Source organism: Thunnus thynnus, chromosome 20 (assembly GCF_963924715.1).
Source record: "Thunnus thynnus chromosome 20, fThuThy2.1, whole genome shotgun sequence".
Classification (NCBI taxonomy): domain Eukaryota; kingdom Metazoa; phylum Chordata; class Actinopteri; order Scombriformes; family Scombridae; genus Thunnus; species Thunnus thynnus.
In genome coordinates, this window is record NC_089536.1 from 11156987 (window position 1) to 11173530 (window position 16544).

Consider the following 16544-nt stretch of genomic DNA (forward strand, 5'->3'; position numbering starts at 1 on the left):
TTAACGGTATTACATAAGGTCTTTGTTTCTGTCATGTGACATGTCTCCTTCCACTGTGTCAGCTGGTCTGACCTGTGGACCGTAATATGTGACGTTCTATGTAGGATTTACTGACCTTTGTTCTTTTCTGATAAGTAGCTCTCACCTTTGACCTGGCTTTTACTTTACATTAGGATCAGAAGACACGCTCATCATTACTGTGGAACTTAAATATCAACCATCGTGCTTACTGGGCCAATACGAGGTTGATCATTAACTTGGCAGTTTATGCAAACAATGTTTCTATAAGTCGACCTCTGTGCTCCAACTTAAAAAAAAAGGTTTTGTTCAGTAAAGTGTATCATGTGCAGTTTGTTTTTTTTTAACTTTCCCAAACTGTAACTCAGCAGCTCATCTCGTCCATAAAATAAACAGACCATCAGCTGGTGAAATATAAAGTGCTTTTCAACCGTAATCCTCATTTTAAAAGTGCATGCATTTTGATTTTTGTAGAAGTCTAATCCAGCTGCAAAAAATAGGATTTATAATGTACATGTACTATAAAAATCTACAATGTCAGAATGATAAAATATCAGAATACATAAAATGTAGCAGCTGAGTTTTTCTGTTATTCTGTACTTGTTTTGGACAAGTTTAAATCATAATATGTTTGTCAGAACTGTAGCTACCATTGAGGAGGTCATGCCTCTTGATAAATACTCAAATTACACATGATGGGGTTTTTGAGGCTCATTTTGATGTCTTTGAATGTGAGTATTATTAGGTAAAAAAATAAAGTAAATTGAAGGATTTATTAATTTTATTAAAATCATTTTATTTTAATATCTCTACCAGTAATTGGACCATCATGTAGGCTGGATAAAATTTGCAGAAATGAAAGAAAAAAGTAAAATGATCATAAAATTATACTGAGTTTGGTTGTTTGGGGTCGGTGTGCGCTCATGACCTCAGTATATCTAAAATCCTGGCTGTTGTCCTTTGTTCAAAATCAGACTGATTAACTAAATCTGTCAGAATATGTCACATGTGTGCACGCATGTGTGCTGCTGTTTGTGCTGCGTCAGGTTTTTCATGACAGATGTTTTTTTTTTTTTTTTACACCATCTGTGTGCAACTCTGACAGATTTGACACACGTATCTTTACTATACGGACATGCCAAGAACATCTTCACCTCACTGTGTGGGTGGATGGTGATCTGAGTCCTGATCCCTCTGAATAAAAAGGGTTATAGTCAGATTTAGATTTAGTTATTTGTACAGTGTGGTGGGAGAAGAGCTCATTGAGGCTATATCTGTCTCTGACAAGTTGTTCAGCTTTCTTCCTGTCAGCTTGTTGCTATTACTGCTTGTTCTATCTACAGCTCTGACCGAATTAGATCACTAGTTCACACACACAGTCTCATCCTCTGTCACAACTGTTTCCAAGAAACTGATGCTAATCTTTTGGATTCCTCAGCCTTTCCTGAGAAAAAGTCTTAGTCAATCCAGGTGAGTGAGGAGCAGCGGAGTTTATGAGGAAGTACATGATTATGTCCAATATTTAATACCTGCTAATGAACAAAACCTGTCTGTGTGTTCTGACATCTGTCGCTTGCAAAATAGTATTGTTTTCAGAGGCCAAAGTCTGGCTAGAGAGGTCTTTCAACACTCACTCTCACACATTCTCATTTTGAGCTGCTTTTTGACACACATTTTTAAAAAGACTAAATAAAACATGTAAAAATAGTCTATAAAATCCCAAGATTTCTACTAAATTTACAGGGCTCCTTTGTAAAGTAGAACCCTTTTCTGCATTAAGAGAAGGGTTAGTTAATAATGTGTCACTGTTACTTTGATTTAAAGTGAATTACTGAATTTATCTAACAGTTTTTTCAGTGTTTATATATTTTCCAGTGCCATTAATTATCTAAATTGTGTTTATGTTGAAGTACTGGTTCTGAATTGAAGATTTCAGTCTCCATCTTAGTTAATGCCAAAAAAACACAAAAAACCCTCCATTTCATACACACACCTACTTTCCTTTCACTCCCTTCTTTGTGTAATCCTCTAATAAAATAGTGCACTGATCGTGTTAAGTGATACCATCATTAGAGGATGTATCATGGCTGCTACATGCTGGTACTTGGACACCACAATCCCAGAGTTAACCACAAAGTGCTATTATTCTATTCCAAGCCGACAACAGCACTATTTCAGGACCCTCTGAACCTCCATAACTGCTGCTCATTAGGGCCGACTCCTCCTCCAGCACCAGTGACAGTGAGAGGATTTCACCTGCTGACGACTGCCTGGTGAGAACGTCAGTCGCCTCGGAGGTTAGTGTGACAGAGACTTTGTCTCACTGTGGCTTATTTCTGGAGTGCATGTATTTAGCAGCTCAAAGATCAGAGTGCTGTAGTCTTTTCTGCTCAGTGCCATCACTGACATGCGACTGTAACGCTTGTTGTAAATGGGGGCTCACATTTAGTATAGATAGAAAAGCATGCATATAATCCGGGAAAACGAGTATGACAAGCTTCATGAGGTATTATTATTACAATTAAAGTGGCCACAATGACTGGTCTGTGCCAGCAGGGTTTGAATTATTCAGATTCCTCAAATTTCCTCAAACACTTAATCTATTGTTCAACCTATCTACCTACTTTTCAAAGATTGATCTTAATTGAAACCCTCCACGTTTGATATTTGATCCCTATAATCATGTGCATGAACAGAAATACAGACAAAGTTCATTTTCTGTGAAGTAAGGGCTGCGCATTTGTTCTTTTTTCTCAGAGCAATATGTAGTTTGTAAACCCTGCTTATTAAGTTCCATTAGGAGAATTTGAAGTTATAAGTAGCTCCAACATATGATGATATGAGATTTTTACCAACTTAATTATCTGTTGCACTTCAATAGGCAGCTACCTAAAATGTGATTAAGTTCACTTTGGATCAGGTGTTGACTATAATTGCGTAATACTGTCTTAACACAGTGAATGCTTTTACTATATATAGAAGTTACATCACATTGAACTGTCTTCCTTACAAAAACCCAATCAATTAATCTCCTTAGTAAATGCTTGAGACTGCTGTGCCATGAACGGACGTCTCTCGATGCTGGTCAACTGTAGAATTTAGGTTTCTTAACACAGCAGCTCAGTTATTCAGGTTAAAACCCCATTTTAAAGTAGTTGGAGCATATAAGAAGAATAGCAACACAATGCATTTATTGTAAGCAGTATAACACGGGTGGAGGAGCAGTGCAGGTTAAAGACAAATTCCTGGGGAGAGAATGCAACATTTGAAAATTAATAAATTACCTGCAACACATTTTGTAGATTTACATAGGTCCAGTAAGAGGCTACGGTGGCGACTCCAAACATAGAGCTCCTCCTGAGTTTGATCTACTGTCCAAATGTTATGAAAATATATCTACACAGAACTAAATGGTGACATCTCATCAAAAGTATGAGGAACCTATCGTAAGAACAAATGATGTTTTGGGATTGCTTTGCCAGAACATAGTCTCCTTTTATTTTGACTTCTTAATAACCGGATCAACAATCTTCTGTCCGGTGAGGAAGTGCCACACGCCGCCTCGGTAGAACTCATTTCCAAAAGTGTAGAGCAGGGCATTGAAGATGGGGTTTGTCTTTGCAATGACTGGAAGCAACTGCAAGCAGAAACATGTTTTTTAAGAGCCTGATTTAAAGGATAATTCCGGTTTATTACAACTCGGGTCTTATTTTTGCAGTTTGGCTATAATAATTAAATTATTTTTATCATAACATTGTAGAAATTTAAAAAAAATCCTTTATCCCTCGATTTTCCCCACAAACTGTTTCAGTTCAATTAAAACAAAGTAAGTGCTCACCATTCTTAGCTTTGGAGATACAACCTTCACGTTCTCAAAGCAGGCGTAGATACACATGAGGACGTAGGGACCCCAACACATCAACATTACCCTCAACGGCACACTGGTGTTAAACTGGAAAACAAAGTTAATTATGTTACTGTTGATATTACACCTGGCAAGAAGTAGATTTACAGGTTTGATGACAGTGTCAACAATATACAACTGCAAATAAGGAAACAAAGTTAGGATTAGAATCTAATATCATATATTATCTGTGGGTGTGGTTTTAAAAAATCTGCCTTTTAAAGCAGCTATAATCAATATTTTTTATAATAACATTGGTGAGGTGTCACTTGTAGTGATGAACCTACAGCGGATTATCACCTGACTCTGCAGCTTTATGGAGTTTTATAGCAGGTTTCAGCTCATTGTTTAGTTCTCTGACTGCAACTTTATTGTTTTGGTTCACTCTCAGCGCTCTCATAGTCTCATTTTTGGCCACAGCAGGCAGCTGTTTTTGGAGACAAAGGTCTAAAAAGCCACTTTACACTTCCTGCTCCCGACACCAGCACCCGACAGCAAACAGACACAGTAGCAAATAAGCTGGGGAACATAGTGGAGCATTTAGCAGCTCCTCAGGAGTTGGTAGAGGCTAAAAAACAGAGCTAAGACAGAGTGAATATTGGAATTTACATTCATCAAATGGACAGAAACATGATTCCTGTGTTGATTTTATGCCAATTTAGGATTTTCTTAATATTTAAGTTGCTTTCTGGCTAAGTTTGCACATTTGTCAGGCAAGGTATGAGTCAATCCCCACAGAAACATTAGCATGTGACAATAGCAGCCACAGTTGTGCTAGAAAACAAAGTTCATTCATAAAAGTGCATTTTCTCAACCAAATCTAGTTTTAACATCCATAAAACAAAACATGACAAAATTCCTTTACATGAATTTTGAGATCACTGCAGCACATTTACCCTGTGGTGATGGATCTTCTTGAAGTGTTTGTTGGTGGCATCATAACACGACCACATGGTGAAAGCTGGGAACATCAGGTAAAGCAGCACCAGAGTTAACATGTAGGTTACATAGTCCCTGTTGAAAAGAGACAAAAAGGAAAATATGTAATAGGTAAATAAATGTAGCCACTGATACCATTTGTTAAACTTACTAAAAATGTTGTGGATGAGTTTTGTCACAAATAATCATTTTTGCTAACTATAGACATTGTAGTATGAATTGATTGCGATGAAAACAAAAGAAAACTGGCCATTTCGTCTGTGCCAACATTCCAGTTTTGGTTGTATTCTCTACCTGTCTCCTCTGGTGTAGTCCAGTGTGCAGCAAGTCCTCATTGGCTCAAAGTCATAGACGCCCCATCCCATGAGAGGAACAGCAGCCCAGAAGATGGAAAGAATCCAGATGATGCTGCACATTGTCAGGGTCGTGCTCCAGAAGAGCTTCTGTCCTACAGATTAAAAACATGCGTCATGTCATTTGGATGTAAGCAGACATTTGATTATGATTTAAAGTTGTTTCTGAAGAGAAGAAATGTTTAATTTGTTGGTTTAGATGTAGGTAATGACACATGTTGACATATTGATATTTCTGCTGAACTTTTATGCTTTTCACCAGAAATAAGAGCAGGTGTGACAGAATCTCTGCTGCTTTACTTATAAAAACTCAACATTTTCTGACACTTTTCCAAATTGCTGTCATACATTCATTACAGTATCTATCTTTTGGTTTTAATTTTTTGAGTAATATATGGGTTCACTGTGGTTTGACCAAAAATTTTCAATTAATTAATTTCAAATAAGCATCTATAACATAAAATGTATGGTATAAGTGCAGATTTTATTACTTCGTTTACAAATGATCTCATTTTTTTTGGTAGATTTTTTTTGGGAGACTTCAAACAAAATATATTTTGGTGTATTTCCACACTTCTGGTCAGTGGGTTGGACCTCACTGTACTCACTGGTGCAGTACTGGTGATATCTGTCCCAAGCAATGGCAGCCATGAAACTGATGGACGCCAGGACTGCTATCATCCCCTGGAAGCCATGATAGGCACATCCTTCTTGACCAAATGGCCAATATCTGGAGACGACAAAGAAATACTCTATATAACATAAACTGTGTTATTATAGGACTATATCAGGCTGCAGATTGATTCAATTTTTAAAACATGGTGGTCCCAAAATAACAGTATGAATTCTACACAGATGATTCAGAGTAACTCTCATTTATTTTCCCTTCTCAGATTGTTTCAGTCCACTTCCAGTTTCACAATGAGGCAACTAGCTTGTCATTACTGAGTGAACTGCAGATGTGTTTGTAAATACTGTATTCACCACTAAAGCACATTATGAAGTGAAATAAAAGGATCCTTGAGGCAACATTTACATGCAGCTACCTGATGTTGAGGAGCCATTTTTGTTGAGGCCCTTCAGTTAAAATCAAGTGTTTACTTAGTTTACATTGTGCCTACATGGTGCATTTTACTAAATTAGTTAGTGCTTACTACATACATGATGAAACATACACAAAAAACGTTTTGCTGCTGATGCTCAGGTTGAGAACTACTGAATAAACTACAGTAGAAAGGAAATTGAAACAAGAAACAAAAACTTATTTTAAATATTGCTTTATTTTTCTTCACTCTGCGTTTCCTCTTCAGTAATGTCCTACCAGTTGTGTTGCAAAATGTGAAATTAACACCCTGAATAAAGTGGATTGCATTATGACACCCAAAGGTCACCCAGTGGTTAATTCCAAATGCTAAGCCTTTTTTATTGACTAAAGCTTCAAAATTTGTACACACACCATGTTAAATAGTTCTTGTGGAAGGAAGATAACTTTGAAAAAGTCAGCATGTCTGTATCTGTATCTAATACCTGAGATAGCTGGCGTAAGCAGCTGTGAGTCCATTAATATTCAAACTGATGTCAGCCAGAGCAAGATTGAAGACAAAGAAGTTACTGGGAGTCCGCATCTCCTTCACCCTGAGGAAAGACACGATGCTGATGGCATTGAGGAAGAATCCAAGCATTCCTGAAAACGTAAAGAAAGTTAAATTTTGATCTCTGATATGATATTTAACCACTTTTTAACCTAAAACCTGACACCTCAAAGTAAACATCAAGGCCCCGAACTACATTTAAAATGGATTTTTTTAAATGTAGCTGTAAGAGTTGAAATGATTAGACGATTACGTGATTAGTCAATCAACAGAAAATTAACTGTTAGCAGCTATTTTCATGATCAATTAGTCATTTGAGTTATTTTTCCAACAAATTTGGCAAATATTCTCTGATCCCAGTTTTTCAAGAAAACAGATTTCATTCTTTTCTTTGCCATATATGATAGAAAACTGGATATTTTGGGTTTTAGACTGTTGGCAATGTGAAAACGTTACTTGAGGCTATGAACAGTCAGCAGGTGGAAGTTAGACTAGGCTTAACCAGTGTTGGGTCTTACTTTGAGTGGTTTGGCCTGGGGCCTGTAAAGTTGTCCACACAGGTTGTCAAAATAATTTCGCAAAAGAACTGCTGAATTTCAAACTTCATGGTGAGAAAACTAAATACATTAGCGCATGATTGGGATCTTAGAACTTGAGCCGCTTTTGTCATCTGAACAAATCTTTACAGAGTGAATTGTCCCTTTAAGTCTTGTATAAATAATGTCTTCCTGTGTCTCAGTCCACTTACCCCCAACGAGAAGCGCTGTGCCAAAAGTAAACATATCAAACTCTGCGAATCCCTCCGGTAATGTATACGCTGCCATGTTGAAAATGCACAAATTCAACTATCTGCAAAAAAGTCCTTTTCTTGTTGTTTAGCGCACCACCGTCTCCAACAAAATGACGCCTTATAAAGGCTCTTTCACGTGAAAAAGCATGAAGAGACTAATCTTAGTAAACCCCTTTTGCAATCCCCCGAAGAATGCCTTAACGAGCAGACCTCCTTCAAACTTTCTGCAAGTTTGTGGTTGCAGAAAGTTTGCGCATTTGCTGCGCAATTCTTTGATCTAAAAGCAGGGAGAATTTGCGGATTCAGCGATCAGCTGTGATTTTTGTCGTTTGGAGAAACTTTACTGCAAGAAACCTCTTGTCGAGAGTCCACCTTCTCCCTCCACAAATTCACTTAATTCAGCTATTGTGTGAGATAAGGAAAGAGAATTGGATCATGGGAAATGTTGTCTACAGGCAAAGTTACTGGATAGGCTGAATTTTAGATGTGATCATTTGGAGTAGTGAACTCCAAATGATCCTAAATTGGCATAAACTTACTTTGATCAAAGCAGATTACAGTGTAATCCTTTAAATATACAAACAGGGTATCATCACTCTGTTCTATAGTTATTTAGCTTTAGGTCATTTCATTTTTATTTAATATCTAATTTTCACAGACAGGATGTCCTTTAAACATGTACTCAAATCATGGACTGACTGTGTGGCTTCTTTATTTTTAAGGCTGCTCAAATTCACGTAATCCTTCCACCACAACATATTGGACTGGCTTTTATGGGCTTTGTCCATTAAAATATACAGAGAAGCTGCAAATGTGACTTTGAATGTTTTTTTCCTGAATCACAATATTTGGTGCAATTAACATTTGCAATTTGGGAAATTGTGCAGCCAGCATTGTTATCATTAGATTGCACACATACACTGTGTAATGTGTAGATACTGTATATATACAGTACAAAATAAAAATTCAGTTGTATGTTTGATGTGCAGTAAACATGATAGGGTTAAAGATCGGGACTGAAAGGACAGCATTAAAACATTTTGTCTGCCTACAGAGTTGGCATTTCAGTGTTACATCTCTGTTTAAAAACAATCCAAAACTTTCTCAGATCATCAACCATGCAAGTAAAATGGTAGTTTGAATCAGATTTCCAACTTATTCAAACTACCATCAACATGATGAAGAAGCAGATGAGGACTTTGCATTCTAACACCTGCTCTACTTGTGACACATGCCAAAGACAAATTTCCATTTTTTCTCAATCTGAAGTTTGTGGGTTAAATGAGCTCAGCTGGGGTAAAGAAAGTAATTATAACATTGTAACATCTGTGCAAAAGTAACATCTTTAGATGAAGACAAAAGATGATTTTAATGAAGAAAATTTTGGTGAATTTTTTTATTTATTCATAGAAACTTGTGAGTTAAAGTTGCACATTCAAGGGTAAAACGAAATGCATTTTCTCAAAATGTGAAATGATATCCAATCACATTAAGTGTAGAAGAGCAATTTTAAAGTCAGTGAAAGGATCAGGATCTTACTTATTTATTCATATAGCTGTTTTATACAAAAATAACTATATAACCCCCCAAAAATGAGGACATTACAATAGTGACCTTTGGCTCTCGCAGCAGTCTGAACCTTTTAAAATGTAACATTTGGGCAGAGTCTGATTGCACCACTAATCTGTCCGCAGATTACCACAAACTCATTAACTATGAAGTAATGATTTGTCCCAATGGACTTATAATACCCTTTTCTCAAACTGCCCATATTGTCCCGACTGAAAGCTCAGCATCCAATCATGTTACAGACTTCCTCACAGTCAGCATAAAGAGAGCTGCAGTGTTGATGCCTCTCGGTGCTGCTGCTGCTCTGCCGCTCCGACACGTGTGACTCAGTTCCTGACTCAAATGTGTGGCAGTGCTGATATCGACGTCTTACAAAGAAATTTAGAGCGTCTGATTTGTATGTCAGCATGTTTGTCTGCTGCCCCAAATCCCAACAAGAGGCTGAGTGAGCAGTGTGAGGCCACGCAAGAACGTAAAGCAGCAGATTGTTACTTTCACAATGCAGAAAGTTTCAATTAAACAATCTGATAATCTACCACAGCTGAGTGTGTTGAAATAAGAACCAGATTTAACCAACACAACAGAAAACATGAATGCAGTGGATTGATCAATGGATGTAAATTATAAACTGAACTCACACACACTGAATATGTTTGTTTTCTGTTTTTATGAACTCACAATCTGCTTTATCAATATGCCAAAGTTGCAATTTTAATAAAATGTGAAATAGTGCAGTGAGTGCTGAAATAGTGACAAAAAGACTTAAAGATTGTCTTTAATTTGAAGAACTTTTAGCTTCAAAAAGCTATACATAAAGTTAATATTTTGGAAAAGTCAGTACAATACAGCGCTGAGTTAAAAGAAATCAGGATTGATTGATATCATCTCAGTGAGAGGCTCTTCATCTTCTTAAGCTACGAATTTGGGAATGAAACCCACAGCTGTAATTGTCCTGAATATACTGTCTGCAAAGTGCTTGCACCTTTGTAGTGGTTGCATATTAACACCTTGGCAAACAGTCAATTACAGCATCATAATCTGCTGGTTTTGCAATGACACAAAGGCTTCACTGTTGAAACTGCATTTCTAGCAACAGACTCTGAGGAACAGGAGCAACAACAAAAAAAAAAAAAAAAACAAACAACGGAAACTACAATATTTCTGTGAAAGTCTTAAGTGGTGAAATCAGAAGTGAGCAGTCATTATGTACCACACGTAAATACAATTTGGAGGTACTGCTAGTTTCCTCGAGTACTTTGGGAGACTTTCCGTTCTTTCCTCATATATATTTTAGAGGAAAACATTCTCTTCACTTTATCAGATGGCTGAAATTGCAGATTCATATTTTACATTCAGTATGAGATAAAATGCCTCATGGCAAGTAAAACAATGTTGTAAATCATTTTCAGGATTTCCTTAAAAAAACCTCACTTAACATTGTTGACATAATTAAGAGACTCTGGAGATAAAGATATTAAGAGGTTCATTATCTCATATTCTCCAATTTTGGGGATTTTCAATAATTAAACACTGTGAAGAGGGCTAAGCTTCTACTTTTACAGTTTTTACTGTCACTAAAATACAGTGTTAATTACTTTTACTTCAACTAAACCTTTGAGTGCAGACATAACAGCAGGTCCTCCCCCCTCCCTGAGATCAAGATGTGCCCCACTAGAGGTCAGACGTGGAGAAGGAGGTGGTGGACGTGGGGGTTTGGAGGTTTTTTCTCAGGTTTTGAGGACATCCCTCCTGAGAGAAATAGAACAAAGATGTATTAATAAGAGACAGGGAGATGACAGGATTAAAGGATTTGAAATCCTGCCGAACGGACAGCCGTGCTTTTAAACCTCTGCACCTGCGAAAAAACCCTCAGAAACTGTGACAGCATGTCTGTCCTTCACGAAATGTTTCACACACAGACACACACTTACAAATAAAATGTGAACATGTTCTGCAGGATACTACTGTAAATTATTACTACACAATATAATAGTAAAAGGATAAATGTAAGCTTAAAATTGGAGAATACTCTTGGGCTTTGCATTGGAGAAGGAGAGAGCAATGAGTCAGTGTTTAAATGATGTGCAAAAGTTCAAACTGAGGTTAATGTCTTTACTCCTTTAACTACTTTTCAGACAAAGTCAAAAGTCATAATCATAAAAGATGGGAAAAATGCAACAGAGAGATGATTTATTTTGTATTTAAACCCAATGATCAGGATGGGAATCATTTCCGTGGTCTGTAGTTTGAGTCTTAAAACAAAAAGTAGCACTATACCCTTTGTAACTCTCTGCTCCCATCTAGTGGTCACTTTGGTACAAAGTTGAAGCAAACAATGCATAACAATGAAACACTGACTACAGTTTGTCTATTTATTCAACATAGACTATGTCAAAAAATGACCATAATTCGAAGACAGGCAAAGGTTGCAACAAGAGCAGAACTTAATGAAAACCATCTGAAACTGTAGGACAACTTTATTTTTTCACATCAGCTGTAATTTGTTGAATTTGGTGACTTGTACATGTAATATAGTAACAACACAGTGGTTAGCATTGGTCTACTTCATAATTTAGCAGGATATGAGTTAAAAGAAAATGCTGGAAAAATGTTAAGGCACATAAAAGCATTCAAAACAAAACATTTTTCAAAAGCATCATTTTAAAATCTTCCTACAAATACAATCTGTTTCAAACATTTATGAGTACATGTAGGTATATTTCGGCTTCTGTTGTGTCTCCCTGCAGCCTCCTCTTCATTTAGTTGCTGTACAGTTTGTTGTGTCCATAATTAACCAACCAATCAACTATTGAAAAGTATTTGCCTGAGAATGAAAGTGAAAACTATGCAGCCTATCAGCTTCCAGGAAGCAATAGCCTAATCGTGTGAATGAAAATAACCCAAGTCCCTCACTAATCCCTGCCTATCCTTTTTATCTCTGGATTCAGACCAGTCGGAGCAGTATGGAGCTGTGAGCCTGCACAACACCACGATGCATCCGATGTCCTGTTAAACTGAGCTGTAGTGTGTATTTATTTAATTAGTAGTTTAGTTGCCTAGCACTTAGTATCTTACAGGAGGAAAAAATGAGTCGACATTTTGCTTCTGCTTTTTGTTTGGCTTTAGTTTTTCTTCCTTTGATGAGCAGTTCATGTCCTGGACAATGTAGCTGCTTTTTCCACAAATTAAGCGATGGATCAAAAGCAAGGTAAATATGATAATTATTGTTTTTTATTCTGTAGTACAAGTCTTTTGCTTTTTCATGCGTGCAAAATTGATTTTCCCTGCAGCTTTCTTCAGTTCAGTCACTATGTATAGTGGAGGATTAACTTGGAGTTGCTCTTTAATCTCCTTTGCTTGTTACTGAACAATGGACTACTACGTTTTTCTCTAATATGCTGAACTATATTCTTTTTATGTTAAATGGAGGCAAAAAATCTTTGTTAATTGTTAAATCTGCTTCTACATGCTCATAGATTTGAAATATTGCTTTGATATTGTTCCTCTTAAATATCATGCAATAATATTAATAATATTTTTGTCATTTCTTTCCTGCAGGAGTGTACTTTGCAATGATCCAGAGATTACTGTGGTCCCTCCAAATTTCCCCACTGACACATCCAAGCTGCGCATTGAGAAGACAGCAATCTCAAGGATTTCTAGTGACAACTTCCACTACCTCAACAGCCTGGAGTTTCTGTGGATGTCTTTCAATTCACTAAATTCACTGAATGTTGACAGTTTCCGGGGTCTCTACAACCTGGATGAGCTCAGGTTGGACGGAAACACCCTCACCTCCTTCCCCTGGGAGGCTCTGACCGATATGCCAAACCTGAGGCTCCTCGACTTACACAACAACAAGATCTCCTCCATCCCTGCTGAATCAACTATGTACATAAAGAATATCACCTATCTGGATTTATCCAGCAACAGTCTGACAACTGTTCCTGCTGATGTTCTCTCAATGTGGCTGAGTGTGAAGCCATCCCAGGACACAGATTCCAAACTAATTCTTGGTGAGGATCAAGCTGTGACATATAAGGATACTGGAACGTTTTCTTTTTAAGCTGCCTTACATGACAACCACTTCTGTGTCTCTGACACCAGCAGCATTTAAGCTGAGTCTAATTATAGTTATTGCGTACAGTGTGTCAAGTTGTCAAGGCTAATTCTGTTTATTTTAACTTAGATGTTCTTGGTCTTAAAATGGCTCATTACTGTTGGTTTTCAATTGTGGTGAATGTGTAAAGGATAGATGTAGTAACAGTGATTCATATGAGGATGCTAAAATGACAAAAATCAGTTTTTCTTTTCACTGACAGCACTTTATCACACTTGCTTTGTTTTGTAGGTCTCCATGACAACCCATGGCTGTGCGACTGCCGGCTTCATGACCTGGTCCAGTTTCAGAAGTCCCCATCATCATCCGTGGCTCTGATAGACACCAGGCTGAGATGCGCTGATCCGGAGAGCCTGTCTGGGGTGCTTTTCACCGAAGCGGAGCTGCAGAGGTGCCAGGGCCCTCGAGTGCACACAGCCGTGGCTCGTGTTCGGAGCTCACTGGGCAACAATGTTCTGTTGCGCTGTGGCACTGTTGGAGTCCCTATCCCCGAGCTGTCCTGGAGCCGCGCTGATGGCAAGAAAATGAACGGCACTGGTGAGTTCTGCTGAACCAGTTCCAAATGTGCCAAGATTAGAATGGCATCTATTTCTGTGTAAGTCAGTGTCAATGAGATTACAGTTTTCCTTTTGTGCCAATCTAATTAACTCTGTGGAATTGTGCCTTTTTATTTCTCAGTTCAGGAAGAGATTTCAAAGGAGGGCATCATTTGGTCGATTCTGAGCGTGCCAGCAGTCTCCTACCGTGATTCTGGAAAGTATGTGTGCAAAGCAACCAACTTTGTGGGCACTGCAGATGCCATCATCTCTTTGGTGATCACAGATTCCATTCGGTCAGAAGAAGCAGGAGGTGGTGTTTCTAAAAGAAACAGAGGGAAGAAACCTGGCGGCATCGGCAGGGCAGCATACCAGGAGAAACTTATTGCCAGATATGTTCCTCCACCAACCACCACGGCTGCTCAGCCCATCATCGAGCCTCTCAATGGCAAAGCCGTCACTGGGAAGTATGAGATCGAGAGCTACAGCATCTCGGATGATACTTCTCAGGGACGAGGCAAAGCGTCAGACCCTCAGAAGTCGGTAGAGGTGGATGCTCTGAGTAACTTGGCGGCCAATGCCTCATCCTTACAGCAAGCTCCGGAGAAAAGGATAGTGCGTTCGGTGAAGGTGATTGGAGACACCGACCATACTGTCTCTCTGAACTGGCGAGCCCCTACAGCCACAAACACCACAGAATTCAGTGTCCTTTATGCTATATTTGGTGAGAGGGACATGCGTCGGATCAATGTAGGCGCTGGAAAGAACAGGATCACAATTGACGGCCTTGTGCCAAAGACCAAGTATATTGCTTGCGTTTGCGTCAAAGGCCTGATTCCGAAAAAGGAGCAGTGTGTAATCTTCTCAACAGATGAGGCGGCCAGTGCCAGTGGCACTCAGAAACTCATTAATGTGGTGGTGATAACAGTGGCATGTGTGATTGCTGTCCCTCTGACACTGATTGTGTGCTGCGGGGCCCTGAAGAAGCGCTGCCAGAAACTCTTGGGTAGGCAGTCGAAAGAAATACAGGACTCGTACGTTACGTTTGAGACCCTCGGCCCTGGGGCCAAAGCTAAAGGGATGGAAGGCGAGTATCTGACCAGGCTAAATCCTGACGAATCCAACAGGCTGCTCTCAGCGAGGTCCAGTGTTGACTCAGAGGCCACAGCCAGGACTGAGGGGCCACCTAATGAGTACTTCTGCTAAAACCAAACATATGCCTCAACCTCCAGAGGATGCACTTTGTTTTTTAACGGCCTGACGATGTGAACTTATTAGTTTCAGTGCTCAGAGACTGGTGTAGTGAAAAAGACTCAAATCAAACCTCTTAAAAGGGTCTTCAGGGGACACTGATAGCTCTGTCAGCATTGGAAGTATGACATTATTTTACAGCCTTGTGGGAATAATAACCACCATAGATTTGGTGAACAGCAAAAAAGGGAAAATACACACAATGACACAGTTTCAATATTTACATGTGTTGTAAATGTTGTAAAAATGTATTTTTTGAAATTCATTATGCACTTTGAAAGGTGATGTTTTGCAGAGGAAAATGTTTTGAAATGTTGCCCTAAACTTTAAAACCCAATCGATTTATTTTTCTTTTTTCCAAGATGTAACCTCTGCATTGTATTAAGATATTTACCTAAAACATAATGTATTTAGAGAAATGGTAAACCAGCAATTATTAGTCTATTTTGTATGTCAGTATGATGTTAACGTGCCAGGTTTACTGTTGGGTCAAAAACCTAAGATACAGTATATTTTATAATATGTAAATATTTGTGACCTGAAATATCTGTGTATGTATGTATGTATAAAAATAAATATTTTTTATATTGATACAGCTTACAAGTTTGTTTCTTACCGCTCAGAACATTGATTTAGCAGGAATTAGTTATGTTCATTAAAAACTAGCTTTTCACAAATGTAAGCAAAAGATTTTGACTGCTAATTTGCTGAAAAATAACATCTGCGATGGTGAAACATACAGCTGAACTCAGCCTGTTTATGTAGAATTTACAACTAATAAATAATGATTTTAAACCTGATTCAAGTAGTGGATGGCTGAGCTGGATCAGAAGAAATAAATCACATGATGTCAGTTTTTTTAATTTTTTTAACATAAATCACAAGATTGATTTTCTGACTAAAACACTGTCACAATATAATTTTTAACACAAATTGAAGCATCAATAACACCAGCGTGATCTGATAAAGATTTAAGATTCAATGACAATTCTGAGAACCTAGAAGACAAACAGGTGTGTGAACAGATTTCTATAAATAATAATTCTCATACAGACACAGTTGTTTTGTCTTTTAAGGAAAGCTACAGTATGCGTTTGGTATCTACAGGTAGACTAAACTAAAATAACAAAAAATACTTAAAAACATATATATTTGGCAAATATCTCCAGTTTATATGTATTGCTATGCAAGCGACTATAATTAAGAAATCAATAATTCAATATCTGGGACATTGCCTTTATTACATTGCATTAAATAAATCTCTTTCTCTGTCAACCTAAGATGTACACCTCTAAAAAAAGCTTACGTATAAAAGGAAAAATGTCTGTTCAAGATTGCAACTACAATGCTGTTGATGTCATCTGTTTTCACACTTGCTTTACGTGCTTATTCGGCCTATAACAACCTGAGAGACGACCAGTGTTCAGATTATTGAGGTCAGATTACAGTCCTCTCCAGACATCTGTCTCTCC

At 37.9% G+C, this 16544-nt stretch overlaps 2 protein-coding genes across 2 annotated transcripts; one reads left to right on the forward strand and one right to left on the reverse strand.

The window, feature by feature from the left end:
- Positions 1-3183: 3183 nt before the first annotated feature.
- Positions 3184-8007, reverse strand: rgrb (retinal G protein coupled receptor b). The gene is made up of 7 exons (XM_067576748.1): positions 7555-8007; positions 6742-6898; positions 5823-5944; positions 5156-5309; positions 4819-4936; positions 3857-3970; positions 3184-3655 (listed from the first exon to the last, which is right to left on the reverse strand). The coding sequence occupies exons 1-7, from the start codon at positions 7628-7630 to the stop codon at positions 3515-3517; spliced, it is 882 nt and encodes a 293-aa protein (XP_067432849.1). The 5' UTR covers positions 7631-8007; the 3' UTR covers positions 3184-3514.
- A 3969-nt stretch (positions 8008-11976) lies between these two features.
- lrit1b (leucine-rich repeat, immunoglobulin-like and transmembrane domains 1b) lies at positions 11977-15663 on the forward strand. The gene is made up of 4 exons (XM_067577174.1): positions 11977-12373; positions 12724-13181; positions 13517-13822; positions 13964-15663. The coding sequence occupies exons 1-4, from the start codon at positions 12252-12254 to the stop codon at positions 15025-15027; spliced, it is 1950 nt and encodes a 649-aa protein (XP_067433275.1). The 5' UTR covers positions 11977-12251; the 3' UTR covers positions 15028-15663.
- The last annotated feature ends 881 nt before the right edge of the window (positions 15664-16544 follow it).

Bases quoted from the DNA above. Each gene is read 5' to 3' on its own strand.
- rgrb (XM_067576748.1), bottom strand. From the start codon at position 7,630: ATGGCAGCGTATACATTACCGGAGGGATTCGCAGAGTTTGATATGTTT. The intron at 5,945-6,741 runs GTATTAGATACA...TGTCGTCTCCAG, and splicing joins GCTTACGCCAGCTATCTCAG to ATATTGGCCATTTGGTCAAG. The intron at 3,656-3,856 runs GTGAGCACTTAC...TTCTGCTTGCAG, and splicing joins TATCTCCAAAGCTAAGAATG to TTGCTTCCAGTCATTGCAAA.
- lrit1b (XM_067577174.1), top strand. From the start codon at position 12,252: ATGAGTCGACATTTTGCTTCTGCTTTTTGTTTGGCTTTAGTTTTTCTT. The intron at 12,374-12,723 runs GTAAATATGATA...TCTTTCCTGCAG, and splicing joins AGCGATGGATCAAAAGCAAG to GAGTGTACTTTGCAATGATC. The intron at 13,182-13,516 runs GTGAGGATCAAG...TTTGTTTTGTAG, and splicing joins AGATTCCAAACTAATTCTTG to GTCTCCATGACAACCCATGG.